Here is a 15,851-nt window from a genome sequence, read left to right as displayed (position 1 = left end):
CGTAGTCAGCAAATCACTGCAGAGTATTGATATGGGAATGTATCAAGCTGTCAGTTTATTAGAAAAAACTGAAATCCATGTTAGGTCTCTCAGAAGTGATTTAAAAATCCAGGGCTATTTGACAGACGCAGAAGTTATGCATGTGTTATCAGATAGATGTTTTATGATATGTGATGCTTTATCTTTTGATGAGTCGAAAGATCTAAATCATGCTGATCTAAAATATGAACTGAAAGTAATTTCCACGATTGTGAAGCCCAAGTTGCTTTGAGGATTTTATTAACCCTACAAGTGACAGTGGCCTCTGGAAAGAAAAGCTTTTCAAAGCTAAAACTAATAAAAAGTTACTTTTGATCAACTATATCCCAGGAACGTTTGAGTACTCTAGGGCTCTAGCGACAATCTCTATTAAACACGAAATAGCTGAGTCCCTGGATCACGGAGAATTATTAAAAGACTTTTCCCGTGCCAAGATAAGAAGAGTGTTACTTAATTAAAAAAGTAGGTGTGGAACTATGGATAAAGTTAATGAGTTTTTGGATATTAAAACATGTTAATATACGGTAATGTAGTAAAATCCCATGAAAATATTGCAAATATATCTTTTTAAGCGTGTATCGTTCAAATAAAAGAGGAAATTGCATATTAAATAATTTAGCACAAAGCATACATCAATAAAAATACAATCTTGGTAATCCTCTGAAGGATGGTGGTGAGTCATGTGTCTACCAAGTAGGGGGGGGGGGCGGGCGGCGTTCGCCATCTTGCCCAGGGCGCCAAAATCCTAGGGCCGGGCCTGACTTCTTCTTCTTCTTCTTAAGGTGCCGAGGCCGTTTGTCGATCGTTGGCTCTCATGTTGCCCAGCATATTAACAATCATTGTCCTATTTACAGCCGCACGAAATAGTTCAGTGCTAGTGTTCCCAAACCATTGGCGTAGGTTTTTAAGCCAAGAAGTTGTACGGCGGCCCACACTTCTTTTTCCCATTATTTTACCTTGCATGACAAGGTGAAGTGTGTCATATTTTTCGGGGTGACGCCATAATACAATAACAGAAGATATGACATGGAGCAAGTAGGCGGGGCCAACGTAGCTACGTCACTCTGTGCGTAGATCAGCATTATATTCAGTGTTGTCGTATAGTAAACACTGTTTATTTTTGTGTTTAAAGTGAATTTTACTTATAATTTGTTACACTTTTATCAAAAATATTATATTCATAGTTAGATTTGAATAGTCCTTAGGAGATGCGATCATAAATATAATAATTGAATAAGAGAACTTAAGTAATAAAAAAATATAACAGATGGGCTTCATGACTATCGCAGCTTTAACTTTTTTTATCATTTAACACATTACAATTTTATTGTTACCTTTATTTCATCGTCAGTACATGTATTATACAGGGTGTATAATACATGTATTATATATAGGGTGGAAGGCACTTATGGAATAAAATTATTTCTGTCCTTGTTTTAAAAAATTTTAAAAAAGGCTGAAACCTCTTCATTTTTATATATAAATGTAGGCTTTTTAAACCTTAATTTAAATTTAAACAGGGTGATTCACGCAAGCCTGGTATAGTTCATAAGCTTTATTTTTAATGGAACACGCTATATATTTTTATATTATTAAAAGCTACTTAACGACCTGATTTCAAAGACCCATATTATGTATGGTGTATTATGAATAATACAGGGTGACATTTTGAAATTACAGTGTATGGAAATCACTTATGGAAATTATAAAAAACGCTAGGATACGTCAACTTTTAAATTTAGATATGCTCTCTTTAAACATTAATTAAAATATACGGGGTGATCCACACAAGTCTATCATAGTCCATGATCTTCAATTGTAATGAAACACCCTGTATATTTTTATGATTTTCGAATTTGCTAAATAACTTCATCACAAAAAAGTGTATTGTACAGGGCCTATTATGAATAATACAAGATGAAATTTTAAAATTATATAGGTTAAATTTTCGTTAAGATATTAAATAAGTACCTACATAAAATTTTGAAATTATCTATTAATTTATCATACATTAAATAATAGTAAAGTCTGTATATGATAATGGTATTTTAGCTAAATAAAGACATATATTTTCTAAACTAAGTATAAATAATATTTATTTTTTTTTGTTTTGTAACTTTAATGTCTTGACAAAATTTATGAATAATTAAAAAATTTCACCTTTTCAAAATTTCACCTTGTATTATTCATAATAGACCCGAATAATACATTTTTTTTGAGATGAAGTTATAAAGTAGCTTCTAAGCACATAAAAATGTACAGGGTGATCCATTAAAACTAAAGATCATGGACTATGCTGTACTTGCGTAAATCACCCTGTAAATTTAAATCTATGTTTGTGAAGCGCCCATTTAAATTTAAAAGTTGACCTGTTCCGGCATTTTTTATAATTTCTAATATAAGGACACAAACAATTTTATTCCATAAGTGGCCTCCATAGTTAATAATTTCAAAATTTCATCCTGTATTGTTCATAATTCACCCTACATGATATAGTTAGTTGAAATCAGGTTGTTAAGCAGCTTTTAAAAATATAAAAATATATAGGGTGTTCTATTAAAAATAAAGCTTATGGACTCTGTTTGACTTTTATGAATCACCCTGTAAATTTAAATTTGTGTTTAAAAAGTGCAGATATTTATTTAAAAATAGACGAATATCAGCGTTTTTTATAATTTTTCGAAACAAGGACAGAAATCATTTTATTCTACAAGTGCCTTCCACACTGTATAATTAGACGTATGTTGCCTAATAATAAAAAAATCATGTTTCTGATTGATTTTTATTATTAGAATATGTTCTCAATAATTATATTTAATCATACTAAAGAAAACAGCACTTCTAGAAAGTTTCACAACTGATATTAAAAGCTAAAATCTCCAAATCATAATGGCAATGCATTCGAAATTTAAAGGATCTACTCACAACGTGACGTCATGCGCGACCTGAACGAAATTAGGAACGCTCCATATCATATCTTGGATTATTGTATCATGGGGTGACGCATTATATGATCAAAGTATTCCAATTTGCGCCTTTTAACCGTATTCACTACTTCGCAACTTTTATTCAAACGTTGTAAAACCCTTTCGTTTGTGACTCTTTCTACCCAACTGATCTTCAGAATACGGCGGTAGACCCACATCTCAAATGCTTCTAGGTTTTTTAAAAGCGATTCTGTCAGGGTCCATGCTTCAACACCGTAAAGTAGTACTGGGAATATATAACATCGAACCATTCTTATGCGAAGTTCCAAATTTAGATCATGACTGCACAGGATTTTCTTAAATTTCATAAAACTTGTTCTTGCTTTGGCAATTCTGCTTTTTATTGCTGTACTAGGGTTCCAGCTTTCATTAATATGAGTACCCAGACATACAATATTACTTACTCGTTCAATTGAGTCATTTCCGATTGTTACGTTATAGTTATTATTATTTACGGCTGCCTGTTTACTAATAACCATAAACTTTGTTTTTCTTGCATTGAGTTTGAGACCATATATCGCGCAGAATGCCACCATTCGGTTTAATAACGCTTGAAGATGTTCAATTGATCCTGTCAGTAACAAGGTGTCACCTGCGTATCTGATATTGTTCATAAGCATACCATTAATGAGTATTCCCTCTTTTTCGTTTTCCAACACTTCGTTTAAGATTGTTTCAGCGTAAAGATTAAACAACATTGGTGACAATATACAGCCTTGTCGAACTCCACGCTTGATTTTTACTTCTTCAGAGCACTGATTTCCAACCCTAACACATGCAGCCTGGCCCCAATACAAATTTGCGATTATTATAATGTCCCTACCGTCCAGACCAAGAGTTTTGAGAATATATAGCATTTTTCATGGCGAACTTTATCAAAGGCCTTTTAAATCAATCGCGCACATGAAAACGTCATGATTTACATCTCTGCATCTTTGAATTAAAACTTCGGTTGCGAATAGTAAAAGCGACTACATATTGGCAACTTGCAGTCCACTTTCAACGTCTCTCTTCGGAAAGGAAAATAAAGTGAGAGGCCAATAGACTAAGATGGGCAGGACATGTGATATACAGTAATGACAATCTCATTATAAACAATGTGTTTTGGGAAAGACCAGATGGGAAAAGAACTATGGGACGGTCTAGAAAGAGGTGTAAAATTGAAGTCAGATAGAATGGGGAGAAAGTGAGAGTAAGATAATGGGAAATAGTGACACATGACCAATAATAATGGAATTACATGCTAATATCATATTCAATAAAAAATGGAAGTAAGTTAAAATGAAAAATATAAAAGAAAAATACCTGGAGTTTCATATTATGTGTTTTAAATTTTTTAGTAGATACCAGTATTTATTATTGAATTGACTTTTTTATCATTAAATATAACGTTTTTTGTCAAAAATAAGTTTAAAAGGGTGTTCCGCCATACGTATCGCTTTTTTTAAAAATGCTTTAAAGGACACTATTTGTTTCTTTAATTTATTAACGCAGTGGTGCTATAAATTCGTCGAAAATATCACAAACGTGTGAGAATGAACTGCATTTCTTGGAATACATAGAAATAAATATTTAACGTGTACTACGGTTTTACTTCTAGCACGATAAAATGCTTTTTACAATGCGACTTGGAGTGTTGGAGTTAAGTGTTGGATTGAATTGCTCCCGTTTAGTCATTAATTTAATAGTGTAATATTAAGATTTACAATAGAGAAACGTCAGAAACGTGACAAATTAATAAACAAACAAACAGGATCATTGTGTTGACGAACAGAAAACAAATAGATTAAATAAAAATTGACTTGATAATATTTATAATAATTATTATCCGTAGTGATAATTATATTTCCTGGTGGCATATGTAACAGTGAATCATTTAGAAAATTACAAATTCTTTTCACCCAAAACTTTTCTTAATGAGAAAATTAAAACATATTACCTGTTACAACTTTGTAACATCGAAAAGAATATTTCTTTGTTTATACGATCTTAATATAATTTATCGCAACTTCTACTACTTTATACAAGTGTCCAGACATCTGACCTTTGCAACTTCTAATTAACTCGAATATGAGAAAAGTCCAGTTAAATTACTAATGCATTGGATTTCCCGTATTTCCGATGACTGTCGCAAACCTTTTGACCTGGAAATCTTTACGCTCTGAACACAAATATATAATCTCCATCCCCAGTTATTTCTTCTTTTTCACACGTTTTTAGCCTCCATAAAAACAATTTATAGCCTAAATTCATCATAATCTGGATTAACATAGCTGTGATTAGAAGCTCAAGTTCAGTTCGCCAAAACTATTACTTTTGCTTAAAATTTAAATCAATTAAGTATTGATTTCCTCCCCGTTGTAAAAGTCTAAAGAAGCCGATTTCTTATGTTGCTCATTCAGTCAGATCAGTTAGATACCACTCGCAGAGTCAGTTGGTCGCATTTAGCACAACTACCAATGTAGTATCCACAATTGTCTTGTTACTCTCTTACGTCCATAGTTTGGACAATCTCACGTTTATGACGCGAATTATTGTCGATTCTCACTATCACGTTTAAGTTTGGCACTCAGAACGCGGTCCTAGTTTACTCACGGTTCGCTAAGACATAGTAAAGTTGTGTAATAAAATTAGTAATCGTTATTATCGTACAGTTTTTGTAAAAGTGTTTTATGTTATAAAATAAAACATTTATCTCCATTTATTATTCATTTCAACACCGATTTACACCTTGCTTTGATTCGACAAAGATAATCAGAGTCTTCGTAATCAACTACTACAGAAGCTGGTTCCCAACTTATGTGAAGTACTACAGACATTCACCAAGTCAATTTACCAACTGGTTAAGTGTTCTAAACATTACCTTACAGTGTAATCTAGAATAAAATCCATACTCATAATCACTATCGTCGGTATCTTTGTTTGGATTGTAAATGATGACTAGATTAATAGCTTCGATGTAATTTTCACTTATCCAACATTCTGCTAGTAACTTTTTACATATTTACACACTGTTTTTTAACACATTTCAGCAGTAGCTAGTATTCACTGCTTTTTGCCATGTTTCCAAACTGCTGCGTCACTCTAACCGTTACGTCCAATATAGTTCGTTATTGTAGTACTAAGTTAAACATGTTCCCAAATATATTCAATAAGATTGAATTTACAATGATAAGGGGGTAGTCTTAACACATTATATCCAAAACTATGTATAATCTCGGCTGTTATAACTATTTTTGGTTTTTCATTCCTTTTGTCTGACTGTAGTAATTATGTGTTAAAAGAATCCTAAGGGAGTAAAATATTTTAATTCGTTAACAATTATTTTATTGTATGTACTGTCCAGGAATTTATCGGTTACTTATTTAAAATTTCCGAATGGTTTGGGACATTATGCAAAACTGTAATAGATGGTACATGTAAACTTGAAAGCAGTTTTTCTTTTAACCATTTCAAAAACATCTACTCACTCGTGTTATTGTGATAATCAGCCGATGTTGATTTTGACGAAAACGCAAGATCCGCTCCATCAATAAAATGTTTTTTACCAGCAGGCAATAATTATATGTCTCTTTTCCTCAGCATCGGCGTGCTTTATGGATTTTATCCTCTCAATCTAAAAGATCAATCTTAAAAAAAACTAATTGAAAATTTTTCGTTCTGTTTTTAGAATAAATAAAAAATATTACTTAATATTTTGCAGATCCCATATAGATGGTCTGGGCCTCAGATTTTGCAAATTTCGGCTGACAAGGTAAGTTTATATTTATTAATAAGCGGCCGCTTAAAAAAATTAAGAACCTAAACCAAAACAGGAACTTAACACCATAATTACTTACATAATTTCCCATTACCGATAGAGAGAATAAGATAGCACAGTAAGAGATGTTAAGATTTAGGATTTAGCACAGTATCTCTGCAATTGTTATTTTACAGAGATTTTGTCAACAAAAGCATCCATCAACACTTCTGGATACTTGTAAGAGGCCTGGACAGTTGTATCGGAAGTAGTGCATTGTAAAGGATTAAATATAGCTTCACAACAAAACAGGAAATTAATATACAAAAAAGGAGGTAGGTTACGAGCACAGTGGTGTCATTTTGTCATTCACATTTTAGTAGTTTATTTGGTATTCCGTCCTGTCCGGGGATTTTTCTATTCTTTAATTCCTGGAGGGTTGATTGTGTGTCCTGCGGTTTGATTTCAATGTTCTCATATATTATTATTTCTGGTTTGTTCAACAATTCCTCCATATCTTCTATCTTGTACGGTTTAGTGAGATAATCGGTATATTTTTCGTTATTTGATTCGTGCCAAGTAGTTAATTAACTTCTTTTCTTTGTGATCTGATTCATCTCCTTATCTATTTTTGTAGACCATTGTAGTCGTTTTTCCTTCTTTTGGAAAATATTTGCCAGTATTGGTTTTTCGTTTGTTTCACCAAAGTCAGCGCTCGTATCTTGTTTTTTGGTATTCAGGGTACGATTCTGGAGTTCTCGCTGATCAGTATTTAAGATAAGCCTGTTTCCCTTCTTTACGTTTTCGTTTGAAATCATCTGGACAGAACCATGGAGTTTTCCTTATTGTTCAATTGCTGTTACTATGAACTGTTCTGGTGTCAAGAGCTTCACATGTCGCATTTTTAATGTTTCTCAATATTTTTACACGGGGTAGAGAAATATTGAGATTTGTTGTGTACTCTTCGTACATAAGATTGTTAAAAAAATTATGCCTTTGAGATGTGGTACAAAAGAAGAATGCTTTGCATATCTTGGATATGCAAACATTTGGATCGGAGAAACATTTCTATTCTTAACCAACTCTGTCCACAATATGTCTGCAGCTAATTTTGTAGTTCTTTTGTCACGTGGTTTGCAGACATGACGATAATTTAGAGGGATTAAAAATGAATAACCATTTTCAATTTCGTTGCAACACGAAACTACAGCCGCATCATATTCTAGTTCAATCAGAGAGTGCAGCAAGCACCTCTCCGGTTTCGAAACTTATTAGTCTCTCATCAGTAGGCACATATGCTGCTCTCTCTGACCCAACCAGGACAAACCCCGGCATGCAGTTAGAGGGATTAATTGTATCTGGACATGTTCCGGGGAGAAGACCAAGAGGACTATCACCAACCAGATGGTCCGACCAAATTTAAAGTTCAGCGTGCTAATCATTTTGAGAAACTTTTAGAGCAGCTAAAGATAGAGATCAATGGAGAAAATTTGTTGGGAGTATTGGACGAAATCACAAATCCTCAGTAATGGGGAAACGAAAAGAGAGAGAGATATAACTATTAAACTGGATATTGTTTGCTACCTGTATTCTTTACTCATTAATTTTCTTCTATTGCCGTCAAATAATTACAACAAACATATCATCTGTTTTAGAACGACAGAAAGATATACTGTAGCGGATAGCTATGATATATTCATCTAGAGATACTGTATTTAAATGTAATAAAATAACAAATAGGAATATTGCAGTTACCTTCTAAAATCTAGACTATACTAAAAAACTACACAATATATATATTTTATATTTACACTTCACTTCTAAAAGCTCTTCACCAAATTATAATAAATTGAACTCCTACTTCATCATCAACTACTGCTCTTGTACATTCTTTTATTAACAAGGTAACCTAACCTCATATTTCGCAAAATAATTGCGACTAACTCACTAACATTCTTGGAATTACCCTCTTAACCTTGCTCACGTATTTAAATACGCGCGATACTTAACCATGAAAAGTTAAGAGAATTGAAGCATAGAATTTAATTGCTTCTTGTTACTTGAACTTTGTTCTTTGTCAATATTGTTTGACTCGTGGAATTATCTCGACATATACCTACTTATGCTCAAAAATTAAACAAATTAATATTTAATAGTCTTCGGATTAAATTTGAACAAAAAAGTAGAAATTGGTGCTTTGTAAATATCTCAAAAAATAATTTATTAGTGACAAATATTCCTCTAAAAATGTACGTTTTTTTATTGAGATATTTCAAATATTGAACTTGATTATTTCATTCGCAGGAGATTCTGACCAATAGAAAGCTACAGAAATAAAAATTACAGCGATTATTTTTTAATGATTTTAACTTCCAATCGTGTAGTAAGAGTTTTCATCACATGTTTAATTCTGTCCAATCAGATTATCGTTACATCGGTAATTTTCTGCTGTAGAAAATTACAGTGGGAATGTTTTTAAGTAGATTGTTTCTGGTTAATTGCAACCAGTTTCCTAGTTTTGACAACTGTCACATTTAAGAAAATATCCATAATAAACTTTTAGTTCTGCATCTAATGTTAAATTGCCAAAAAGAGAACACAAATCGGCAAATTTAAGCGCTCGAGTTTACTTCGATAAGATTATTTCATGTAATACAACTAGTGTTGCCCAAATTCAAGACCAAGAGGAGACTTAGACAGTCTTGGTCTTGGTCTTGCGCCAATACACCTGGTCTTGTTCTTGGTCTTGGTATTGCGCTCTCCGTCTTGGTCTTGGTCTTGGTCTTGCAGCAAGAGTCTTGCAAGTCTCGAAGTTACACATTAGCCTATTGCTATTCTTTAAACGTTACTTTAGATTTTAGAATAACGTAGGTACAGTGCACAGATTCTAAAGGTGCCGGTGGGGGACGCCGTCTATTCGCAGTATTATAGTCGGTCTATGTGAGAGAAAGTATTCAAAATCATGAAATAACAAATTTTATATTATTTGTTATTTCATTATTTCGAATACGTTCTCTCTTTACACCGATTATAATACCATAGACGCCATCCCCCACCAGCACCTTTAGAATATGTAAACTGTAACAGAGTAGATACTTTTTAATCTTGAATTATCATAGCCATGGTAATGAGTAATGACCAACAAAATTAATAAATGTCTAAACTGACATTGGGTAAGGTATGAACTCACGGTCTAAGCGATCCGTGCCTATACTCTAACTAACTATATACCATGGCCCACGGGAGACAGTCTGTTTCTTAATAAACGTTTGCATTTAATAAGCTTACATGTGCTAAAACATGGTTAAAATACAAAAAACCAAATTAATGACAAAGTTGACTGTATTTCAAAGAACATTATCTGTCTAGAAAAGGATTGATCGACCCTCACCTTATATGAAATGGAATAAAAGGGTTATACAATTTGTCATTTATTTAAATAAAAAGTAAAATACAATACAAATTAAATTACAGAACAGTACGCAATTGCTTTGGCTTTACTTTATCTTTATATTAATTTTTTTTACCAAGAATTAATACAAAGATTCTTTTATACTCGTTACTATCCAATACTCTAAGTAGGATATTGTTGTGTGTGTCGAATGTCGAATGATGAGTTTAAATTCCTTTATCAAAGATATACATATCGAAAAGGTAACATAATCTGTTTCGTGATTAACAACGCGACATATATGTCGGTGTCATAAACAATGCCAAAGAAACTTATTGTTCATTATGTTATGTTCACTAAGAAATAGACTGTTATTTGATAGTTAGCCGCGCTTTTTCACCAAATTTTGGTTTGTTTAACCGATATCGCACACCCAGCACAAACGATGTTTAGTTTTAATAATTTGGCCGACAAGATTTATTATAGGCCAGGAACCGAAGCTTTGCACTTCGCAATTTTTACAGAATGGATAGATTTGCTTGAAAATTTGAAAATAAGTAGTAGATAGACCAAGGATTAAAATCTATATGATGCCGACAGGCGCTTTTACCATGGGGGTGGTTGTCTCCCCATCACGGGGGTGGAAATTTTTTATTATATTGTGACCGCAAAAGTTGATAAAAACATTCATTCTAAGCAAAAAATGTTCTATACATTCTTTTGATAAAATTAACAGTTTGCGATTTATTTGCCATCGAAAATGTTAGTTTTATATCGAAAAAATCAATGTTTTGATAGGTATATCATTTACGATTCATTCAATCTTTGCCGTAGAAAAAATGTTTTCAAACCAGGTTCTTGAGAACTGAATAACCTACAATTTTATACTGAAACATTTTTTCGTATCTCTGATGTTAATCTTTATATTCTGATGAAAATGGCATTTTTTACCAAGCTACAAGAAATCTTTATTCGCTTTTAACTCCTGTTTCTAAAAACTAAGCATTCTAAGCCAGTCAAACATCTAGAATTTATTAATAATACATAAATAAATAAGAATGAATAAGGCCAATGACTAAAAACACCGCTAACTTACATTATTATGCTTTCAATTGGATTTCTCCTTTTTTTTTTTCAAAAAAATATATTGATTTTTTAACCCTAACATTTTTAATTTTGATCCTAGAAGTTTGGTAAAAAAGAATTTTGTAGGTTTTAATAAGGTCTATAAGGTTATTAATATTAATTCTTGTTAAAATCCTCAGTCGCAAAAACAGGTGACTTTGAAAGGGTTGGTAAAGGTGGTTTTTACATGTTATTACAAGTTATAATTGTCGATAGCTCACTCAATTTTTGCCGTAGAAAAAATTTTTGCAAACCAGGTTTTTGGAAATTAAATCGGCTACAATTTCATATTTGAACATTTTTTTGCATCTCTGATGCTAATCTTGCTATTCTGAAGAAAAGCAATTTTTTCCAAACTACAAAAATTCGTTATTTGTTTTAACTCCATTATTTTAAAAACTATTCATTCTAAGCCGGTTAAACTTCTAGAACCTATTAATAATACATAATTAAAAAAAAAAGACCAAATAAGGTCAATGAATAATTTTAATTGGGGTGGTGATTAGGGTGTTGCTTCCAATCACTTTTTCGCTGAAAAAGAAAAAGGGACTGACATTCTTTTCATTATAAGTTACTTAATTTTTTATGATAGAGACTTTTTTTATTTCTGGAGATAGATATTTTTATTACTTTAAATTAGTTTGAACAAGTTTTCCTCGAAAAATGCATAGTTTTCTCGCCTTTTGACTTTGAAACTACAGTATTTAGCATTTGACGAAGAAGAGCCAACATATAATAAAGTATAGCTCGATTACTATTGGTCTTAAAGAAAATCTAAAAACACGTTTTGGTTTATTTTTTCAAAAGGTACATTTTTGTTAAGCAAAGTTGTTTTGATAAAACCAAAACTTTTGGAGTTATTAGCAGAAAACATATTAGAAACATTGATTTTTTCGATATAAAACCAACACTTTCGATAGCGAATAAATCGAAAACTATCAATTTTATTAAGAAAATTATAGAATGTTTTTTGTTAAGAATGAACGTTTTTACCAACTTTTGTGATTAAAACATAATAAAAAATTTCCACCCCTACTTATTCTCAAATTTTCAAGCAAATCGATCCATTCTGTAAAAATTGCGAGGTTTTGTCCTATGTTAAGCTTCATTACTTGGACTATTATATTTTATTATATTTTTTGTCAGCTAAGCTAAGATCACTGGGATTCATGGGAAAAACTGGAAGAATGTTTAAAATGTTTTATTTTTACATTGTAGTTTTATGACCTCTGAGTACGTATCAAATGTGCCAAGTTTTCTTTTAATGGATATTTTGATTGGCTATGTATGCTTATGGTATTGTTCGTAATGCGCTTAAGTCCAATTTTCCAAATTTTTGTTACATATTTTTTTGCGTCTCATAGAGCCTCTATGCATCTAAGCATATACCCGAACTACTATACTCCCTAAAACGACATTCGGTCCTAACTGCAAGACGCAAGAGTCTCGCAGGGTCAGTCTTGTTCTTGCTCAAATCTTGCACGGTCAGTCTTGGTCTTGGTCTTGCTAAAATTAGGCGGTCTTGGTCTTGCGAAAATGCAAGAACAAGACCAAGATTTTGGGCAACACTAAATACAACTGTATTTATAAATAATTATTTCATCTAATTCTAATATCTTCATCTAAATATTTGCTAAATTGTGCTGTTCACTTTGATAAGTTGAAAAATGTGTGTCACATTAAGCTATTAAAGAATAAGTAATCTTCTATTTCCTGACTATGTTGCCCTAATTGCTTCGTTTCTTGCAATGCTACGATCTAAAAGTTATATTTTCTAAGTTCAAGTATCATTTGCTTAAATTTTCCTTCTTTGTAACTTCATCTGATATAACTTGTTGCTATTTGTATTACTTCGCTTAATTTTATTATTATTATTATTTTTTGGTTTCGCCTTTTTTCTCTTGTGTCCTTTTTCTTTGCCGTGTCGTCTTTTTTGTTGTATTGCTCTGTTCCTTATTCTTTATTAGTTTTTTTGGCCTAATTTAGTTTTTCCAGCTTTTCTCTTTCACCACTCCATTCCCATGCTTCATTATCGACAATAGGGATGTTCACTAATTTTTAAATATAGTTAAATTCAATAGATTATAAGGTATATAAAAACGTAACTATCATAAAACTGTTTAAAAATGTATATTTTTTAAGATAAATGAGTGGATAATGTTGATTTTCTTGGAAAAACGGTACCCTGCAGCGAGGCTACAGTCTGTGACGTTAGCAGTCGTATCGTCTTTGATCGACGACTAGTTTTGTATACTTATTCACCAAGTGTATTTGAATGTATGCAGTTCTTTACGTATTTAATTAGTAAAAATGAAACCAAATAAGTGGTGTTTTATTCCTTGGTGTGTAAATACCTATAAAAACAATTCTGACAAAATTTTTATTACAGCTCAAGCTAATTTAAATCGTAGAAAGGAACGTAAAAAAGAAGTATATTATGTAGATATCAATAAAAACCAAGCTTTTCTCTTGCAAAAATTACTTCTTTATTGTAAGTTATGCATCTTTTCCTAAATAAATGGGTTTTTAAATTAAGTACTCATTTTTACCCAATTCTATGGTATGTTTTAGATTTAGGTTAGCTTGGTTATAAAAAAATAAATTATAAAAATTCTTAATACCTACAGTCGAAAACTTCGTATTTTAAACTTCTAAATATCTGTTTCTAAAAATCCAGGCAACGAAATGGGTTAGCAAGAAACTTTTTACAAAAATAACAAGTACCTATATAGTTTATGATCTTTCAATTTGTCTGGAGGTTTAAAAGATTTGGTGTCCATAATATAGTAATAAAGTAGTTACCTATTTATTACCGATATAGGTACCCTATAAACTAGACATCATTTAAATTAGTAGGGCAAAATCTATGCAAATGCTATTTAAATGCATTCATTTTTTCGAATCCTGAGAAAACTAGTAAATATTTTTGAACAATAAGTTTCCTTTGATAGCCCAATAAATGACCGTTTTGGAGTGTAATTTCCAGAGGCAACTCCGAATTGTATGAAAATTTGGATTTAGGTTCTACTTAGCCTCCACTTCAAAGTTGAATTTGTGCCGTTGGTTGCTTTTACTTGGAGGGTGACATTTACCCCTTCTCGGGGGGTGAAAAACGCGTGTTTAAAATAAGGCTTGAAATGGATAAATTGACTTGTTTTAAGCACCTTTTGTTCTATAAAGTTTTTTACTTAAGTCAATACTTTTCGAGTTATTCTCGATTTAAAATGTTGATTATTCGACAAAAAAAACTACGATTTCAGGCCGTTTTTCCCAAATAACCCAAAAAGTAAATATTTTATCGAAAAAAATATTTTTAGCAAAAGTGTAACCTATAAGAAAACGAAAAAAATGGTGTACCAGTAAAGTCTACAAATTGAGTAGAAGTAATCTAGTCTAATTCCAAATCGAATTATTCAACGCGAAATCACCGAAGAAAGAAGCGTTTTTAGGGAAAACCTTATCAACATTTTTAAAGTATCGAAAAAAAGCTTAATATTTGTTTTTTACAAAAGTTTACAGCGTAAAAAATAAACGAGTTACACTGAAAAAAATGTTGGCCCTTTTTTTCAGTAAAAAAAATCGTGAGAACCTCCCTCTATTTAGCACCCTAAATGAAATTAATCGTTTGACTTTACCATCTACATAATATGTAAATTTTTAGAAATTTTTTTTTTACTATAAAACCAAATGTTTTCAAAAATAAGCACTTCAAACCAATCAAATTTACAGATCATATAAACAATACACATACAGTTAATATATTATATTAACTGTAGCACTTCCAACCAATCAAACTTACAGATCATATAAACAATACACATACACATACAGTAGGAAAAATGAAAGAATACCCATGAACGGACATATAAAACACGCTGTATTTTCCTCTCACCGTGTCACACAAAAAATGGGCCAGCGCAAGTACATGTAATAATTATTGTTACATGTACTTGCACTGGACAATTTCCTTTGTGACACGGTGACAGGAAAATACAGCGTGTTTTATATGTTCGTTCATGGGTATTCTTTCATTTTTCCGACTGTATAATATAATATATTAACTGTATGTGTATTGTTTATATGATCTGTAAGTTTGATTGGTTTGAAGTGCTTATTTTTGAAAACATTTGGCTTTATAGTAAAAAAAAATTTCTAAAAATTTTTGAAAAATTTCATTTTTTCAAAATAACTTAAAACTAATTAGTAATAAGAAAAATCTTAAAGAGCAAAAAAAATGTAGGTTTTGCTATTATAAATATGCTAGTTTCATTTTGTTTCTCCGCAAGACAAAAACTGGTTAAGATATGGCTGTTCAAAATTTGCATACACTCGTGATTAGTGACCCATTCAAGTTTTCTCAGTTATAACCCTATCAAAAATAAACACTTTAAACCGGTGAGACTGACATATCATGTAAAAAATAGATAGGTAAGTAAATTGTTTGTAAAACGGTAGCGATTAATTTCATTTGGGGAGCTAAACACGGATAGATTTTCATGATTTTTTACAAAAAATAGAGGGCCAACTTTATTTTGAGCGTAACTCGCTTATTTTTAATGCTAATACTTTT

The 15,851-nt window shown here is 31.6% G+C and overlaps 1 protein-coding gene across 1 annotated transcript in view; it reads left to right on the top strand.

Annotated features, from left to right (window-relative positions):
• LOC114334647 (uncharacterized) overlaps nt 1–15,851 on the top strand; it is a 702,930-nt gene that overhangs the window by 179,199 nt on the left and 507,880 nt on the right. Inside the window, exon 2 of the mRNA XM_028284740.2 lies at nt 6,730–6,780. Within this exon, the coding sequence (XP_028140541.1) occupies nt 6,730–6,780 (51 nt within the window). The remainder of the gene's footprint in view (nt 1–6,729; nt 6,781–15,851) is intronic.

Source organism: Diabrotica virgifera, chromosome 7 (genome assembly GCF_917563875.1).
Source record: "Diabrotica virgifera virgifera chromosome 7, PGI_DIABVI_V3a".
NCBI lineage: Eukaryota > Metazoa > Arthropoda > Insecta > Coleoptera > Chrysomelidae > Diabrotica > Diabrotica virgifera.
The sequence above is the reverse complement of the archived record's forward strand: the minus strand, read 5'-3'. Positions and strand labels throughout refer to the sequence as shown.